The sequence below is a fragment of the Stegostoma tigrinum genome, chromosome 18, assembly GCF_030684315.1.
Source record: "Stegostoma tigrinum isolate sSteTig4 chromosome 18, sSteTig4.hap1, whole genome shotgun sequence".
Taxonomy (NCBI): Eukaryota; Metazoa; Chordata; class Chondrichthyes; order Orectolobiformes; family Stegostomatidae; genus Stegostoma; species Stegostoma tigrinum.
In genome coordinates, this window is record NC_081371.1 from 32,139,092 (window position 1) to 32,158,786 (window position 19,695).

General features: G+C 37.7%; 1 protein-coding gene across 2 annotated transcripts in view; it reads right to left on the reverse strand.

The window, feature by feature from the left end:
- Window positions 1–2,536: 2,536 nt before the first annotated feature.
- Window positions 2,537–19,695, reverse strand: part of ppp1r3ab (protein phosphatase 1, regulatory subunit 3Ab) — a 54,014-nt gene continuing 36,855 nt past the window's right edge. For both annotated transcript variants that reach the window (XM_048548284.2, XM_048548285.2), the window contains exon 4: window positions 2,537–6,938. In XM_048548284.2, coding sequence (XP_048404241.2) covers window positions 3,786–6,938 — 3,153 coding nt within the window. In that variant the 3' untranslated portion in view covers window positions 2,537–3,785. The remainder of the gene's footprint in view (window positions 6,939–19,695) is intronic.

Here is a 19,695-nt window from a genome sequence, read left to right on the forward strand (position 1 = left end):
TTTCTTGTGCAAATGGTTAATACCTTAATCCATTAACATCCTCATACAGTTGCCCTAAGGAGTGAAACAGCAAAACATTGTAACCCATTTAGAAACAGTTCAGTCCCCTGTACTCATTATGGTTATGTTGAATAATGCCTTGCCAATCATGTATCAGTCTGTGGCTTGAAAGTGTGTTGATACTACTCCATACACAGTGCCATTCCCAAGGCAGAAGGGAAAATCCACATCAGGGACCAGTTTCATGCATTAGCAAGATGGTTTACAACACATTTGTTTTGTATTTTAACCTTAAAACACTAACAAAAAAGTCTGTACAATGGTGAAACATTATACATTTTGGCATTCTTTATGTAGTTGATTTTACACTTTATTTACATAAACCTGGGGTCTTGATGAGACCAACTGAGTGTACGGAGAGTTTGTGGGGTGGAAGGGTGAAAAAACATGTGGGATGGCAGTGATGTGTATTTGAATAGCCATCACCATAAGAAATTTACTATTGGCAAGGAAAATGGCAGACTGCCATTGGGCCAGTTGAGGCCCTTAAATCAGTAAGTAAGACCTCCTGCCCCTTGCTTCTTTTCTACACGGGGAGATCACTGTGCATATTCAAGTGAATTCCTCACAGACTTGGAGGAGGGCAACTTTGTGTAATGAAAGATCACAATATATTATTTGGACACTTCTAAAGTGGAAGAAAAATTGTTTTGACTTTTTAGTACTGTAAAGATCCAACTTTTTAAAGTAAATTCAGCAAGTAACTTTGAAAACAGAGTTGAAAACAGCATTTCCAAGGAAGTACATGGTTTTAGCAAGCTCCATGGAAGTTAATTTCTAAGGAGTTTGCTTCTGTGAATTATACAACATTAAAAGAATCATGAGGTGGATGGAGGGTGGTGAAGGAAAGGATGATGCCAGTAACAGTTTCATTTTGAAAGATATTCACAACAGAAGAGGTGCTGTTAGTTGCAGAATCCAGAACAGGAAACAGTAATTTCTCCGGTGAGAACTTCTGAGTTGCTCAGAAGAACTATCCAGAAGCAAAAGGCTACAGATTTTCAGATTGAGGAAATCCTACTGGGCAATTGAAGATTTGAGTTTAAGAAACTCAGGTTTAATAGCAACTTGTTCATAGGTCATAGGGAGAGTCTTGAATTGAAAAAAAACATTGAGTTTTGCCCAGAAATTACTAAGAAAGAAACTAATTACTATCATGCCAACTGAGCAAGCAGCTTTAGCTTAGTCACAATACACTGAGGTCTAGAGTCTGTAACATAATCACTGAGGTAAGGACAAATCTTTGTTTTCTATATTTGTACTAGGTTTGATCAAATAGTTCTTTTGTTAAAAGTATATTGGCAGCCTCTTGCGAATTTGACCAGTGACTGATTTCCATAGTAAGATATAAGACATAGGAACAGAAATTAGGCTATTTGGCCCATAGAGTCTGCTTTGCCATTCAATCATGGCCAATAAGTTCCTCAACCCCATTCTCCTGCTTTCTCCCCATAACCCTTGATCCCCAAATAGTCAATAAAAAGAAAATTAAAATGTATGTTCTATAAGGCCTGCTTCTGTTCTGGGGTCTGATTTGTCTAACATTACTATCGAATAAGATGATAATACCTCTAGCACTACCCCTACCCTCACAAATGCCTTCTAACACCTGGTTAGTGGAAGGTATTACAGTTTTACAGTGTTATTATGGTTGCTGAATGTCTTAAAGCTTTGCAACTGTAAACCAAGCTCACCCTTGGAGATAATTATTTTCTGAGGAGCACCTAATTCAACTAATAAATGCCACTGTTGCATTTACGCAGTCTACTCTTTGTTACTTTTATATTCCTTGATGCTACACTCCAGAAGGTCTGGAAATAAAAGCAGCTCATTATCACACAGCAATTTGAGTGATTATTTGAGCATAACAGCAATGGAGAGAACCAAGATGTGCTGTTGATAGAAGGAGGGGCATGCAAGTAATCTATGCCATGCAACTGTATGTAACCAAATTTCCTATCTCAGCTTTAATGGGGAGCAATGTGGTCAACAACTCTGCTTCACTATTGAGGCTATGATAGGATGTCATTTGTTGTCGCATCAGGATATGCATTTTATTATAAAGGTCACTGTGGTGCTTTTTTTTTAAAAATATGCCTTCAGAACATTCCAGGTAGAAACTGATGACATTAGCAACATAAGTCAATTTGCTGTGCATTGCTGCATAAGGCAGATCACAGATGCCCTTTCTAAAATGCATAATCAATCTATCACATTTTCAGTGATGCAACAAATAAAAGGAAAGCTCTGAACTTTCTAATCATTTCCTGCACTGTCTGCCCATGTGAATGTGTATATAATTCGCAAATATAATGATACCTGACACCATGCCCCATATCATTCACAAATGTTGAAATAAGAGGAAAAAATGGGGAAACATTAAGAACATTTCTGAAAGAAGAGAGAAGTGATATGGTGGAGAAGCTGGGAGGCAATATTTTACATAACAAGACTTAAATCCTGAAGAAATAATTGCTGAAGGTGCAACAAGAAACTATATTTATTAACAAAATTATACATCAGATGCAGTGAAGAAAAGTATTAAATAACAAACCTTCTCTGGAGGGTGCAATACAGCATAGGCAATCTGCTAATAGGGAAGTAAAAACTGAAGGTGTTTCTCCAAAGAACAAGTATGCAACAAAGTGAAGAAAATAACAAAACAGCAATTAATAGCACAAAATTCTTAAAGACACAGAGACAATTGATTATTAACTTCTCCAGGACGAGGAAAATTTCAAATGCTGTGAGGTGGCTAAATAAATGAGAAACATATGTCTTAGCAAGTGATATCATATTGTCCCAATGTTTACACTTAAAGATTACTTTTTGAAGGTGTTCTTCAGCGTAATCTTTTATAGCTGTATAGATATTATGAAAAAAGTTATTATTTCTGATTTGCCTCTCCCTTTCTTCCAAGACAACTTCTACTTCATTTTTCCACATACAACTGAAAGCCATTTGAGTCGCACCAGGAAAAAGACAATTCTGAACTAACTAACAAACACCATGTTTAAAAATGGCAGGAGAAATAAAATACGTGTTTTATATCATTTGTAACAACTTTAATGCTTTACCATTCAGAAGATCAAACTAAATTTCCATTCACTGACTATAAAACAGGCTAAAGTTATATGACTTGAAGTATTTAGTAGATGTTACCCTAGTTTATTATACAAATTTATTACAGCACAAAAAAATTTGGTCTGAAATTATCTGAACTGCACTCAAGTAAGAGATAAAATGGTCATATGAACTTCACAAAGGATATTTTAAGCCGAGTTTCTTTAATAAGTAAATGTCAATCACATTACTTTATATGAAGAAAATAGGCCATAAAGTCAATTTTCTGTAAAGCTTTCTCAACTAGGCACTTTTTAAAAACTTATAGTAAGGCATTTTGATGGCATTGTTGTCACATTAACTGTTAACCAGTATTGTTTAGCATCATAAAAATAAAAGAAGGCTATTTTGGTTTATTCTAAGAATGTTATCAATTATAAAATATTATGTATTTTGAAAATGTGATTAATTCTACCTTGAAATATTGGTAGACATGTGGATAACCATTTTGTTGATGTGTGAAACAAACAATGTGTGTATTCTGACAGGCAATGGTTCTTTCAGTACTCAAATGGTTAACAATTCCAAAACCTAATTTCAGTTCTTCATATGTGCAACCATTGCCTTTCCTTGCAGCATTCATTATGATACTATTACTTACATCATTCCTTTTTGACAGAATCATTGCTTGTTCCTCCTTCACAATACAACCAATACAATGTAAACAGGTATAATGCAAAGCATCCTATAAAGTCATAATGATAAACAGTAACTAGAAACACAATGAATAAAACAAAATAGTAAGCTTTCCATGCTGTGTTTTTCAAATTAACTTCATCTGCAAATGGTTCACTCTGTAACTGTAATTCCTCATTCTTAACATTACCATCATAAGCTTCACCTGCCTGCTCATTCTCAAATATTTTCTCATTACATTCCTCAAATTCTAACCTTTCTGAACAGGGATAGATATTACTGGAGATATCACTGATTGCCACCTTTCCCTCATCCCCTTCAACTGGTTTGCTAATCAGTATGACTGGACCTACATATTTGTGATGGCTACATGGCTCAGAATTCTGTGGTGGAGTTTCAGCTCCATTTTTCTTCTCTGTTTCACTAGAAATGTATGAACTTGAACCAAATTTCGCAAAGTTTTTAGGCCTTACTGCATTTTGATTTTTTCTCTCATTTACTTGCATCCGTTGAGTGTCATGACACATTTCCATACTTTCCAGGTAATGGGCACCTACTGGTGCTCTTTCTCTTTCACTGTCCATAATAACTTCATTGACTGTTCCACATTTTTGCTTATTAACTGCCTCAATCTCTATACTAGTTTCATGGTCAGCTTCTTCTACTACAATCTGCCCAGTAACTGGCACAACTTCCTTTGTAGCTTTAGACATATTAGTAAATTTATGTAATTGCGTAACTCCAATTGATCTGGGTTCATTTGTTTCACCAAAGTGTTGCAAATTGTTCTTTATGCTCATTGCCTCTTCTCCCTTAAGTTCTGTTTTTCCTACCTCTATGCACTCCGTAAGATCTGGTGCACTGTAACCTTGTGTAAAGCCCAATTCTGAAACATGACATCTCTGTGTGAAGTCTATATTCTTTTCCCTCTCATTGTAATGTGCATTTTCTTCTGAGACCTCAGTAGTATTACTAGACAACTCCTTTACAACTTCTGGATGTGTTTGTTTAACTTCATAATTGTCTGTTATTTTAAGATCCAAAGATTCAAAAATATTTTCAATAATGCTGTCACTTGTATCAGTGATTTTGCAAGAAATTCTTCCGTCGGTTTCTTCCTGAAAACCAGGAAGCATCTTCATTGAATCACTAACATCTTGCCCAGCTTCTGCTGCAATTTTGGCTCCACTTTGATTCTCCACTTGAAAATCTGCAGTCAAATTGTTTGCAACTTCTAAAGATTGGCTGTAATGAAAAGTTACATCTGGAGGTTTTATGTCTTCTGAAATTGGTACAGATGTTTTTGTTTGCAGACTTATTGAAGAAGCTACTTCTTCTGTAATTTTCTGAGAAGCATCACATGCATCCTTCCCCATTTGTACACACATTGTATTTGTTTCAGTTGCATATTCACCAAGCTGCAAAGCATCTTTTGCAATTTGTTCATGGGTATCGTGAATTTTGGAAGGTTGTTCATGTTTTGATGTTAAATGAAAAGATGTGGACCCCTTCTGAATTGACATTGAAAATTGATCTTCACTTGGCGAATTTTGGATGGCTGTCCCTTTTTCTGATACAAATGTTGTACTTCTTCCTTCATCTCCACTAATTTCAAACAAAGCTGCTTCAATTGCTTCTTTTACCACTGTATCCACTAAAACACACGATGGAGCACTCGTGCTTAGCTCTACAGTTTGTATGGCTGGAATTATATTTTTATTTTGCTCATTTACAATACCTTCTTTTGTTGATTTAGTCTCTGGTAATTGTGTCAGAACGTCATCTACTTCACAAGAGTCTTGATATTTTTCTTTTTCTAAAGAACCCTGCAGCTTAGGGATTTCTGCACGCATCGTGGCAGTCTCATCATTTGATATATTTGCAAATTCCAACTGTTTACTAGGTGTGATCTGGAGACAAGTACCAAACTCCTCTCCTGTATTTTGATACTTCCCATTACACGAATCACTGTGCATATCTGTATGTTGCATGAATTCCATGATGCCTGCAGTGTCTTTTTCAATTTTGTTATTTGAACACACATCACAAGAACTTTGTTTGTTTGCAGCACACTCAAATTTGATGACCATTTCTTTTCCAATTTGTGAATGTTTTGTAACTTCTAAAGATTCACTGAATGTGTTCTTCGCACTAACTTTGAGATCTTGTTTAAGTGAGATTTGCTCTTGCATATTTTCTGCTTCTTGGTTTATTAAATTAGATTTCTCAGGAAAATCATTACCATGCTTTACATCTTCCAGTTTCTCAGCTTTACTGTAATATTGGGGTGGTTCTTGTGTGTCACTTGCTTTTACACTGCAAACCTTTTCTTCCTTTGATAAGATTGAACCAGGAGCTGTAGAGCTCTTTCTATCTGATTCACATTCCAAATGAGTGTCGGTGCGTACTGCAGAGACAGGAGTGGACTCTGATTCACTACTTGCCATTGTGTTGTCAGTCAAATAATCATTTACATTATTTCCATTTGCAGCACCTGTGCTCTCTTGTTGAGATTGTATCGGACTTTGTGTATTATTAGGGAGCTTGTCACACTCATCAATAGCCCCCTGAATGATTACCTTATCTTGCATATTAATAGCAAAGACACTGTCTCTGCTATTGCCTGAGAAATTATTCAATTCTAGTCCAGATTTAGCTGATGTATCACTTCCATGTGACGGAACAAGTTCATCTCTTACCCGAGAGACAAGAAGGCCGCTTTCATGTAGTAAATCTGCTTCATCATAAGAGAATGTAGAAGACTGGATCATTCTATTGCCATTGCTTGCTACAACATTAACACTCTCTGTTTGTAGTACTGCACATTCCTCGTGACTCTGAGTTGGCAAATTGGATGTATCTTTGTTACTGTCCAATGGAATCCTGATCCACACAGGTTCTTTGTCTTGCTTAACTTCGTTCACCTTATAGTTGTTTACACTTGCAAACTTAGGATGTTCAACTTCTAAATCATTCTGCTGATTAACTGATGACTCACTGATTTTCCTGGCATTCTTCTCATGTTCTTCCATAACATGAGTATATGATTCTCCCACAGGTGCTAAATCAGTTTTCTCACCTCTTGGGGTGGTCAATGATATATGGAATGGAGGATTCATCTGTGAAAATAAATTTGTACTGTTAGATGACAGATAAATCGTAATAAATTTAGCTGCACATAGCTATGCCTTCATCAGAATAATTTCCACACATTTAACATGTAACATTTGTGAATACCTACAAGCGTAGCAATGAAAATAGAATGCTCCTGAAATAAATGACATTTAAAACAATTGCTGGATCCAATTATAATGGAGGTATGAGTATGTTTTCAGCCTAGATGAACAAAAACAGTTTTGGAAAATTTAAATCCACATGTACAAACAAAATATTTCAATATTACAGTCTAACAGCATGAACAAAATGACCCCATGCTCCATGTCAGGTATGACCACTTATTCAATGCCTCACCCAAGATTTCTTTAAACACCATGACTGCTTCTTATGTGAAAAATTTTCAAATACATCAAGAAAACATTCTTTCATTTGTGACAACTAACTTATGACAATGTGTGGGTCAGTAAAAAAAAATCAGCTGTGGCCAATGGGCTTAAAAGAAACATTTGTAAAGTGCACTAGTAAGTATAAAAATAACATATTCACTCTTAAAAATGCCTTTGCATCATACATGATGAAAAAGATAGAGAAAGGTTTGAAACATTAATTAGAGTTAACAGAACACCAAGTGGTTGAATTTAATTCTAAGCTGGTTTCAGGTGATTGGGAGTCAAGTGATTGCAAAACTAACTTGCTGAGTCCAGCACATTTACAAGTCACCGATTAGCTGCTAACCGACTTGAGCAGAAAACAGCAGCTGGTTAGTGGGTGCGAAAGGATGTTCAGGTGGTCAGAACAAAGAGAAGCCTCCCCACTAATCAACTAAATTGTGGGAGAATGTTTGTTATGGTGTCATGGCAGAGGAGGTGATGTGGCTTGCCTGTGGGGCCTGAAGAAAACCCCTACTCTTTCTGATGTCACAAGATAAAGGTTTGCATTGGGAGAATTTCTTTTGTCTGCAGCCCAGCCAGCAACCTCTTTCCCCTGACTAGACCACCAAAACCCCAATTAAAATTTTATCACAGCATCATTGGCTCAATCAAACCTAGTTCATCCAGCCAATGACACCCACAATCCAAGAGAGATTAAAGAAAAATTCAGAAAGTGCCTCTTCCCAATGACTACTGAACGCAGCAAAATAAAAGCCAAAAGTGGTCTAAAACAGTCAGTAAACATTATGTCTTCACACCTGACCTATTTCTGCCTGGTGGGGAGGAATAAAATTGATCTTCGAGAATATATTTCAACAAGGGAAAGATTGAAAAGGATATTCGATAACTGATTAGAATTAATGATATATAATTCATTCATTAATCATTTATTTATATCTCAACTTAATTGAATTAAACTATCCAACTGAACATTAACTCACAGCTCATCAAACCGTTTTACTTGTTTACTTGTAAATCTGATTTTGTGACTTGTTGAAAAGGTTAATGTATGGCATCTGATGCATACTGAAATCTACTGAATGTTAAATGAAGTGGTACATTATTTTCAAGTATGCTTCCCTGGTTCAGTACTTTAGAAGAAAGGAAATAATTGTGCTATATTGTGCCTTTAACAATCATAGACACCCAAAGCATTTCAGAATTAAGCCCTGATGAAGCAACCATTGTTGTAATGTAGGAAAACTGTAAGCTGTTGCTTCAGGTACTGCAAGGACTCATAAACAGAAATGAACTGAGCCCTACCAATCACTTTTAGTGATATCAGATTAGGGATAAATGTTGGCTGGCAAAACCTTCCTTCATTTTTTTCAAATACTGACATGGGATTTTTCTCTCCATCAAAAAGGGCAGATGGTACTTCTTTATAAAATCTCATCTATTACAAAGTGTATCTGACAGAAAAGCATTCCCATAGTGCTGCACTGGAGTGTCGGCTGTGATTAACATTCAAGTCCTGGAATGGTACTTGAACCAATAATACTCTGATACAGAGGTTAGGATTCTGCCACTGTGCACAAAGGCTAAAGCTTTCATGTTACTTGAGTGGATGATGAACAGACATTGAAAAATTTCAAATTTGAATGTTGATGAAAGCCACAAATCAGGAAAAATACCCAATTTTTGTTCACCTGAATTAATCTATTGCTTTGCAGCAAATATTTCAAAAATGAACAAAATAAAGCATAAATGTATTGCATTATTTAGTTTTAACTGACTGTAACATTTAAAAGAGAAAAAAATTTGCATAGCTATTATATTATTTATAATTTCAGTATGAAAAGAGGTTTTAAAAGGCCATTTCACCCAGGATGTACCATCTATTTGACAGGCTCTTAAGAATAAAAACCTTTAATCAACATACTGTACTCATTTTTATTTGGAATCAGACTTTCACAGATACTTTACAGTGAAGATGCTAAATTACCATGTTATACAAATGTGATTGTACTGTTTTCCATTGAATAGCATACTTCTGACAAACAATGTTTACCACTTTACAAGAAGAATGTACAATTATAATAATAGTAGTGCTTTGAATATAAATGATAATTATAATAGATAATGTAGACAAGGTCAGAGATTTGATTCCAAGGAAACCCAGACTGCTTATAGAAATTACCCACAAACTGGAATAGCTAATTTGAAATATTAATGACTATGAATTGACAGTGGAGAAGGCAATTGCACAAAGTGTAAAATTAATGACAATCTCTGGTTGTTTATTTACATAAATAATAGCTGTTGTGTCAAAATTATAGATTAGGTTTTACTTCTGGTAAAACATGCAAACTCAACAGTCAAACTGAAAGTCGGGTCATTCATGTCCAAAATTTGCCAATGAAAGTGTTCTGAGACACATAATGATCATTCATTCAAACTTCTGCTGCTGTTGAGACTTTGTGAGATGTAGTGTGATCTAGGTTTAATGTTGTGTTTACTTTGCAGGCCTACTATGTATTATCTAATGGATAAATAAATGTTACAAAGTAATAGGCACAACAATAATCAATTTAGAGGTGCCAACTTAATTAGTCAGAGCTCTTTTTATGCAGCAATCCAGAAACCCAGATCAATATTTCTAGGTTTCACTCTGGGATCCGACTTGTCCAGTATCACCATTGGCTCCATTTATAACAGTGTGGGTTCTTTTAATGAATTTTTGTTATTTTTAGCTCATTACATATATATGCACAGGAAAGACAATTTATGTCTCCTGTCAGAACATGCCAAACTCCAATTTCTGGGCATTATATTGGGAAGACACTTGACAAAATTCTACTATCTTCAACCAAGGAACACCTGTCAATGTTGCATAGTAAAGCCAACTGAAACCTGGGCATGTCTGAGACAAGTTATAAGCCTGCTCTGCATTTTATCAATGCCTCATTGGGTGTGACACTGCATCTGTGAGTGCAGTCTCCCCGAGGATTCTCTATCTGTATCTCTGTCTGTATCTATGACTGCAGGGACAAGTGCTCATGGACCTATGGAATGCTTCATAATTTATTTGTTGTTCTGCAGGAGAGGAATGTGCAAAACCAACATAAGAGATCACGGACTAGGGGTGGAATGCCTGCCATGAGGGTCATCAAGACTTTTTCAGGAGTAGACTTCAGGGATTGCTAGAAAATATGGGTCCACGATTGTACTGAAGAGAAAACTAGATATACTCAACCACCTCACAAGATAACCTCCGCACAACCACTAAGTGCCATTCGTGAAAGAGGTACATCTGAATTAAAGTCTGGGGACAGATAGTACTATATTATCCAATCTTTTGTCTTTTGTCTCTACAGGTGCCACAACATAGGGATAAGGAACGACAAGGCTCTTTAGGAGAATGTGTGTCCCTAAGCTAACTTCATCAAACTCCAGCAAACAGTCCTCTGAGAAAGAATTACAGGAAGAGGACATTCTTGATGTCTTAGAGAATATAAAGGTGGATAAATCACAGGGATCTGATCTAATGTGTCCCACAATGTTGTGGGAAGTAAAGGAGGAAATTGTCAAACATTTGCATCATCTATATTATGGGTGAGGTGCCTGACGACTGAAGGATGGCTAATGTTGTACCTCTGTTTAAGAAAGGTTGGAAGAAGAAACCAGGGAACTAAAGAGCTTCATCAGGATCTTGGCCCGAAACATCAGCTTTACTGCTCCTAAGATGCTGCTTGGCCTGCTGTGTTCATCCAGCTTTACACTTTGTTATCTCGGCTTCTCCAGCATCTGCAGTTCCTATTACCTTTGAATCTGACTTCGGTTGTGGGTAAATTGTTGGAGGTGATTCTAAAAGGTAGGATTTACGAACGTTTAGAGAGGCAAAAATTGATTAGGGATAGTCAGCATGGTTTTATGAATTTTGTGAGGAAGTTACCAAAAAAAAATTGATGAAGGCAGAGCAGTTGACATTGTTTAGTTGGACTTTAGTTTAGACTTCAGTAAGGTTCTGCATGGTAGACTAATTAGAAAAGTTATGTCAAATGGGATTTAGTGTGAGCTTGCTAATTGTTTACATAATTGGCTTACTGACAGGAGACAGGGAGTAAAGATGGAGGGTTGCTTTTCAGACTGGAAGCTTGTGACCAGCAGTGATCCAAAGGGATCATTTCTGGGTCCTCTTTTGTTTGTCATTTATATAAATGATTTGGATGAGAATATAGAAGGCATGGTTAGTAAGTGCGCGGATGACAACAAAATTGGTGGTATAGTACAAAATGAAGAAGGTTTTCTAGGATTACAAAGGGATCTTGTTCAAATGGGTCAATGGGCAAAAATGATAGATGGAGTTCAATCTGGATAAATGCGAGGTATTTCATTTGGTACAACAAACAGGGTTAAGACTTATACAATTAATGGTCGGCCTTGTGTGGTGTTGTAAATGAGAGGAACCAAGGCATTCAGGTAAATAATTCTTTGAAGTTTGTGTCACACGTAGACAGGGTGGTTAAAAAGGTGTTTAGCACACTTGCCTTCATTGCTCAGTCCTTTGAGTGTAGGCATTTGGAAGTCATGTTGAGGTTGTATGGGACATTGGTGAGGCCTCTTCTGGAGTACAGTGTGCAGTTCTGGTTGCTCAGTTATAGGAAGGATATTATTAAGCTGGAGAGAGTTTAGAAGAGATTTACCAGGATGTTACCAGTTATGGAAGATTTGAGTTATAAAGAAAGGCTGGACATGCTGGGATTTTTTTCACTGGAATTGGACAGTGAAAGGTGACCTTATAGAAATGTATAAAATCATGAGGGGCATAGATAGGGTTAATTGTAGATGTCCTAGGATGGAGGATTTCAAGATTAGGAGGCACATTTTTAAGGTGAGAGGAGAGAGATTTAAAAAAGAGATGGGGGCAATTTTTTTTACATAGAGCATGGTTCACATGTGGAATGAACTTCCTGAGGAATTGCTGGATGTGGGTACAACTACAACACGTAAAAGGTATTTGGATAAGTACATGAATAGGAAAGGTTTGTAAGGATATAGGTCAGGAGCAAGCAGGTGAGACCAGTTTGCGATTACGTTTGACATGGACTGGTTGGACCAAAAGGTTTGTTTCCGTGTGGTATGACTCTATGGCACTATAATAGCCTGGACCCTCAGAGGATGCTTCGCCAACACATTCTTGACCCCCCCACCTCCCAACTACCAGCATTGACATTCTCCCTGGTGCATAATTTATTGGGGTTGGAGCCCCAGACTAGTGGGCACAGCTTTGGAACAGGCCCACAGTCCAAGGAAGAAGAATGGCTGAGGCCTTTGACAATTGAAGGACTGCTCATGAACAGGCCACTGCTGATCCCAGTATATGTGCTGAATCTGCATACTGACTTATAAACGACTAACAGAGCTGCATAGGCATCTAGCGGATCATCTGGCTGGGATGGCTGACACATTGTGTAGACTGGGGAGAAGGGTAGAAAGTCTGGCTGATGTTATGTATCTGGCAATGCAAGCATATGGCTACGTCCATGGACTGCCTGGTGGCTGCAGTGAGGAGCTGGGTCCAGTACAAACAGGCAGTCTCTGACAAAAACGTGCTCAGATCATCACTCACCCAGGCTAGCTATCAATGTACTTGTTCATTTGCTCAACGATAGCAGGCCTAGGGATTTTGACCTGCTACCCAACTGCTCAAGGGATGAGTAAGGGCCATTGCCCATCACCAGGAAGGATGAGAGACAGACCACACCATGGATTGCTAACTCTGGATACTCCAGAGGTGCCGTGCCATGGCTCCGCCAGGTCACGAGGACTTGAGGAGGTTGCATCTCTCTCTGAGCGGCCAATCCCAGCAGGGCGTGGCCACCTGGGCTCCAATTTACCAGGGGACTTCACCAAAATCATTCAAGGCAAGCTAACAATCCAGTCAGTACACTTCCGCCCCGTAGTCATCTTGTGGTAGTGTTTGAGCAAGAAAGAGAAAAGTATTTTGAAATCACTTTGGTAAATGGGTCTGGAATCTATATAGAGTACTACTATTTAATAATCTCTTTTGCCCACATTTCTGAGCTCTCATTCAAACTTTGAAAAGTTGTAATTGTTCATGATCTCATTGCAGATAATGTAGAGGGGTTATGATAAGTCTAAAGGCTGAGATGTGTGCTAGGTGTAGCACTGTAAGGAACTGTGAGACTTTGATTTATAGCTGTCACCTGGGAGTCTGGTGACCTGTATAAAGTGAAGAATATGAACTGCACCATTGTGTTTTTGGAGAGAATTGACCATTATATTGACCCAAGATACAGAACATAATTTTATTAAAGCTGACTTGGCTAAGAAGCTTATGGAACTAGTCATTGCACCCAAAGGTATCAGATCTTTCAGAAAACCTCTTCTGTCCAAACCAAAGAATTTATCATTGGTGCTCTACTGGAAGAGGGTCACAAAGTTCAATGTATTTGCATCAGGCCAGCAACAAATGTTTAATTCTGGAGTAACTATTACAGCCATCAACAGGTTCAGCGGGACATCCAAATCTTACATGAGATGTAGCTTGTCTAAAGCCCAAGACAGTGTCCAGCATTTTGTAACATATGCAGGCTACAAGAAGACATTGTATTTCTTGCACATTTTACCTTAATCACCCACAGCAACCCGAACTACAACAAAATGCTCTAGAGCAGCATATGAAGAACAGTCAACTAAGAACAGTGCTAAAGAAATGTCCAAAGTTCCATCTGCTGTACATAAGCATGTCAAAAAGAGGTAACTGTAATGTTATTGTGCAGACTGCACTCAGATGGTACAATTGGTAAACTTGACATTCCACATGGATGTCATAAAAAAAACTGAAGCCTATTACCTCAATCTGAGAGATATACCCCAAAAGACAACATGGACTGTATGCCAAAATCAACACTTGTGCAACAGCAAGTATTTTCCCTTTATGCATCTTAAACAAGTTGCACTCAAGGAACTGGGCATAGCATAATGTTATCCATATAGGATATGTTAACTACTTGCATAGTTCAACATCCCATGCCTTAGCATTATCCATCTTGAATGTATACACAGATTCTCAGCGGGGCACATCAATATTTACCATGTGAAAACAGATGCATTAGTTACTGTAAGTTTATGAAGATGCCTAGATCTACATATTGTCAGGACCCATGAGGTACCAAATCTGTCAGCTGTAACTCCAGACATTTCATTTTTCCAGTCTCTCAAAGATGTTATATTATCCTGTGAGTGTGTATTTCCATACTACAATTGCTCCATAACTACCACTCTGAGAGTAAATGCATCCCAGAAAGGCCTTATACACTCTAACATATCATAAGAAGCCTATCGTATTTGGTTATATGATCCTTATGACAGCTTGGGCTAACTACTCCAATGTTAAAAGAGAGACTCTTTTCGCTTTAGTTTTCAGAATGTGTTGGTTTCATACAAACTTATTTGGCAAGCACTTTATAGTGACCAAAAGCCATTAGAAATAATCTTTCAAAAAGCTCTCACAAATGCACCTGTATGACTACATTGTCCAATTTTACAGATCCAATAGTAAAATGTAGAAATATAACACAAACCAGGTTCCAAATGACTATGTCTGATGCTATTAGCTGACTCCAAACCCTGCTAGGAACAAAGATGTTCCTTTACACCTTCAAGTGGTTTTATTGAAATGAACTGGAAGATGGTCTTAACGCTGATCTCATGCTTTTGGTCACAGCCAAACAGTGTAGATTTATCAGATGATAAGCAACTGCGACACCTCAGAAAATCATCAACACATGCCATTAACACAGAAAACAGGCCCCTGAACTAGTACATTCATTCTAGTCATTCATGATGAATTGACGCTCTCCAAGAATGCAAAACAAAATCATAATTTGATAAGATCTATGCCAAGACATGGTAGATCACATAACTTAAGTCCATGGATGGAAATAAAACAAGAGATTGGCTCATGAATCCATATAGTGACCTGGCATCAATAAAGACATTGATCAGTTAAAAAGTTATTTATCATAGAGTTCTTACAGTGTGGAAATAGGCCATTTGGCCCAACAAGTCCATATTGCCCCTCCAAAGAGCATCCCACCCCTCTACCCCTGCATTTCCTCATGTCTAGCCCACCTAATCTAAACATCCCTGGGCACTGTAGCATGGCCAAACCACCTAGACTGTACATCTTTGGACTGTGGGAGGAATCTCAAGCACACAGAGGAAACCCACACAGACATGGGGAGGACATGCAAACTCCACACAGACAGTCACCTAAGGCTGGAATTGAACCCAGTTCCCTGATGCTGTGAGGCATCTGTGTTGACTACTGAGCCACTGTGACGCATTTCCATTCCATCAACCTCAACAATCAAGAGAACCTTTCCTTTGAAATGAGATTCCTTCTGAGCAATTGTAGAAGTTAGTGACTGATATTTTCCATGTCAAAGGACACAATCACATTCTAGTGACCAATTATTTCATCAAATTTCCTTTTGATTGATGAATCAGCTTTGGCACATTGACCATTATATTTAGTTTGTTCAGTGTACCTCAGCAAATTGTGCCTGACAATATTCCATAGTATACTTGTGCACCTTTCCAAGATGTATCGACATATTACCTCTTCTACTCACTATATACTGCAAATTGATTGTAGAGAACACACTAATCATGCTGAGACGTCCATGGTCATTAAATGTAAAGCGACTTGTCAAGATTTTCAGATAGCTATGTTAATTCTACATGCTGCTCCTGTAGTCACCAGTTTGTCATCATCAGAGGCTCTCAGGAGACAGATCCATGCATTTCATCCCTTCTACAATCTGACCACCTAATCATATGTGTGTGACACACTGTTGGAAAGAAAAAAGAAAATGGTACAAGCACATGCATAAATCAATGAGTGTACAGACTGTCCTAACTTGAATGATGGCAAAGCTGCTGGATTTAAGACTTTCATACAAGTACTTGGGTTTGTGAGAAGGTATTCTGACAATGTGTCCAGCCCAGGTCACATTACATTAACACACAGTGGTCACCTGCTGCAAAGAAATAGATGACATATCCAATCACTCAGTCGTACAGTCAGACAGCATAGAAGCAGACCCTCAGTCCAACTTGTCCATATCGATTAAATATCCAAAATCTAATTTGCCTGCATTTGAGCCATATTCCTCTAAACCCTTCTGATTCATGTACCTGTCCAAATGTCTCTTAAATGTTATAATTGCACTCGCCCCTACCACTTCCTCTGGCAGCTCAATCCATACATGCTCCACTCTCTGTGTGAACAAATTGTCCCTCAGGTCCTTTTTTTAATCTTTCCCCTCTCAACTTAAACCTGTGTCCTCTTGTTTTAGACTCCCCTAGCCTAGGGAAAAGACCTTGGCTATTTGTCTTATCTGAGCCCTCATGATTTAATAAATCTCAATAAGATCAACCCTCAGCCTCTGATGATCCAGGAAAAAAAATCCCAGCCTCTCCAGTCCCTCCTCCAGTTACTGCATATAATCAATCATTGTTACAAAGGATGATGACTTGGATTGAGAAAATGTCATGCTGGAAAGTAACCAAACAGTTATAATAAATGATACGTAATTATCCAAAATGACAGATAGGACACCCAGAAGCAAAGATACACCACCAAGTCAGGATAACTATCGAAGGCCTAGTTCTGATTGTGTCATACACCAACTAAAGCATGATCTGAATGTATAGACAGAATTATAAAAAATGCATCCTTGTACATCTTATTGAGAAAAGCTTTCCACTCTTTAAAGGAAAAAAGGTGGAATATTATGTAATGTCATCGCTTCCAGGCCAGCTAGATCTGTACTTCAAGATTGTCATACAATGTAATGATGCATAACATTCCAGTTTATAGATAACTGTCTCACCTTCAGTCACTCCTTTTGTGTAATACAGCCAATGTAGTCACGTGGTTTTGTGTAATGTACGGTGGCGTTAGTAAGCATAGAACCCAAATTATATGTGTAAGGTCTGTAATATTGTAGCCTCATAAATAGTTATATAAATAGTGCTATAAGTAAACTTCAAGTTATCTGACTCAACAGAACCCAACCATCTGCGGTATATGTTATGCAGATTAACACAGAGTTTTGGAACTAATGCAAAAAATGAGACTTTTATAAATCTTAGTATATTATTGTGGCAAATCCGCAGAAATATCTGTTCTCCCACATACAACACAACTGCCCGCTTCTACATCATATATTGTGGAGGGCTGATGTCCAATGTCATATTCCTCATCCCCAATATATCACATTACAAATCAAGAAATTTCAAGGTAATAACATACATAATGAATTCCAGTCCAAAACACTACCAGAAGAATTCATTCCTTCTTTAAATATATTACGGTTTATTTCACAAAACGTGTATCAAAAACAATCTGATATAACATACTTCCCATAAATTTCTATTTTATCTTGTTTATTTTATCCATAATTTAATTAGTCACAGCAGTTTCCTGCATTTTATCACATGTTGTTATTACCCACTGGCTCCAAATGGGTCATTGCCTGTTATTACAAGGTCTGTTATAATTCAGGCAGTTCAAAATTTACTTGTTCAGATCATAGCAAATAGAGAACAGTTATCATTGATAATTGTTCTAATTGACAAGTAGTGATGAATAAAGTGCTCCCAGTGATCAGACCTGAAACCGTGATTGTTATGACTTTGATGAGATACATGTAGCATACCCACCGAGTGAAAGGATGTCACAAAAACTCTGGATAACCAGCATGCTCGATAAGTAGAGATAACGGGAACTGCAGATGCTAGAGAAGCCAAGATCACAAAGTGTGAAGCTGGATGAACAGAGCAGGCCAAGCAGCATCTCAGGAGCACAAAAGCTGACGTTTCGGGCCTAGACCCTTCTCTGATGAAGGGTCTAGGCCCGAAACGTCAGCTTTTGTGCTCCTGAGATGCTGCTTGGCCTGTTGTGTTCATCCAGCTTCACACTTTGTTATCTCTTATGCTTGATAAGTAGAGTAACTTACAAAAAAAATCTGTAAACACTTAGCAATTTAAGCAGATGAATGCCTAATAACATTTGGCATCAAAACAGAAGATGATCCGTGTGGCTTTAAAAAACAAAAATTGTGATCCCATATTTGAAGAATATTTTGTTGCTAAGGTGCTGTTGGACAAAGAATTAAGTGAGCCGGAACATCAAATGTTGAATGTTTGATCATATTATAAATGAGGGGAGTGGATAGAATTCTGAATACATATTCTCTCCTAAGTCAATGAAACCCTTGAAGCTTTAAGTGACCAACAGGACCCACACTGGCTGCAGTACACAATCACTCCCAAAATCAAAATTTTAATATAGTATGTTTCCTTTAAAGTTTTTGCTTTTATTTGCAATAACAAAACCCGTTTAAAGGGGTTGCTGAACTGTTTGCTTACCAGTACTTCAAAAGGAGGTAGCATACTAGCAGAATCATATTATTGTCAGAAACCACATTAAAGACTCCATGTGCAGGTTCTTGCCATGAGTCTGAGGGATGACAACATACACGTAATGTATGTATGAAAGTGCAAATAATAGGAATTATGTTATTACAGATGACTTGTTTTGTTTCTTGATACAAGTTTTTTGAATTAATAACAGAATGAATTTTGTTGATAGTGTTTTGGACTAGAACTCGTTACGTATTCCACATTCCACAAAAGGGGAAAAAGGGCTTTGTATCCAGGACAGAGGACAGGGCTTGGAAAGGAATTTGTGTCCCCATTCACTTCCAAAAAACTGGAGAAGCCAGACTTAACAATAGGAAACTGATACAAGGGCAAGAGCTATGTGGTCACATTTCAGTTTGATCCAAAGGTGCAACTGCCTATCGGTTTTGATGAGACAGAAGAGAAGGCCACAATAAGCTTAGTCAGCCCGATCAGAGAGAAACAGAAGGGCTCAAGGTCTGGAACGAAATGCACACCTGAGTATCACGGGCTATGGACATCAGCAAAAGAATCAAAAATTAACCAGTTTGGAATATTGGCCTGATTCTGTGAATGGCTGCTACTGAATTTGTACCACTGTTAAAACTATTCTTTGTTCTGTCCTGGAATAAGTGAGAAAGAAATACGCTGGGCAAGCAGCCCTGTAATTGTGTGCATTCCAAACCAGAATCTGTGTCACACAAAAGTAGTTGTAGTTTGACACCTTGTGTTTGTTTTGTACATGGTTTTATTGTTGTTTGGTGTCATAATATTTTTCTTTCTGTTTTCTTCTTCTTAAGAGCTGGTGCTATTTTGTGGCCAAACAAACTTTTTGTGTGCACTTGAAGAGTGATTTATGATTTAGATTAAAGGAGGAGTATATTAAGTT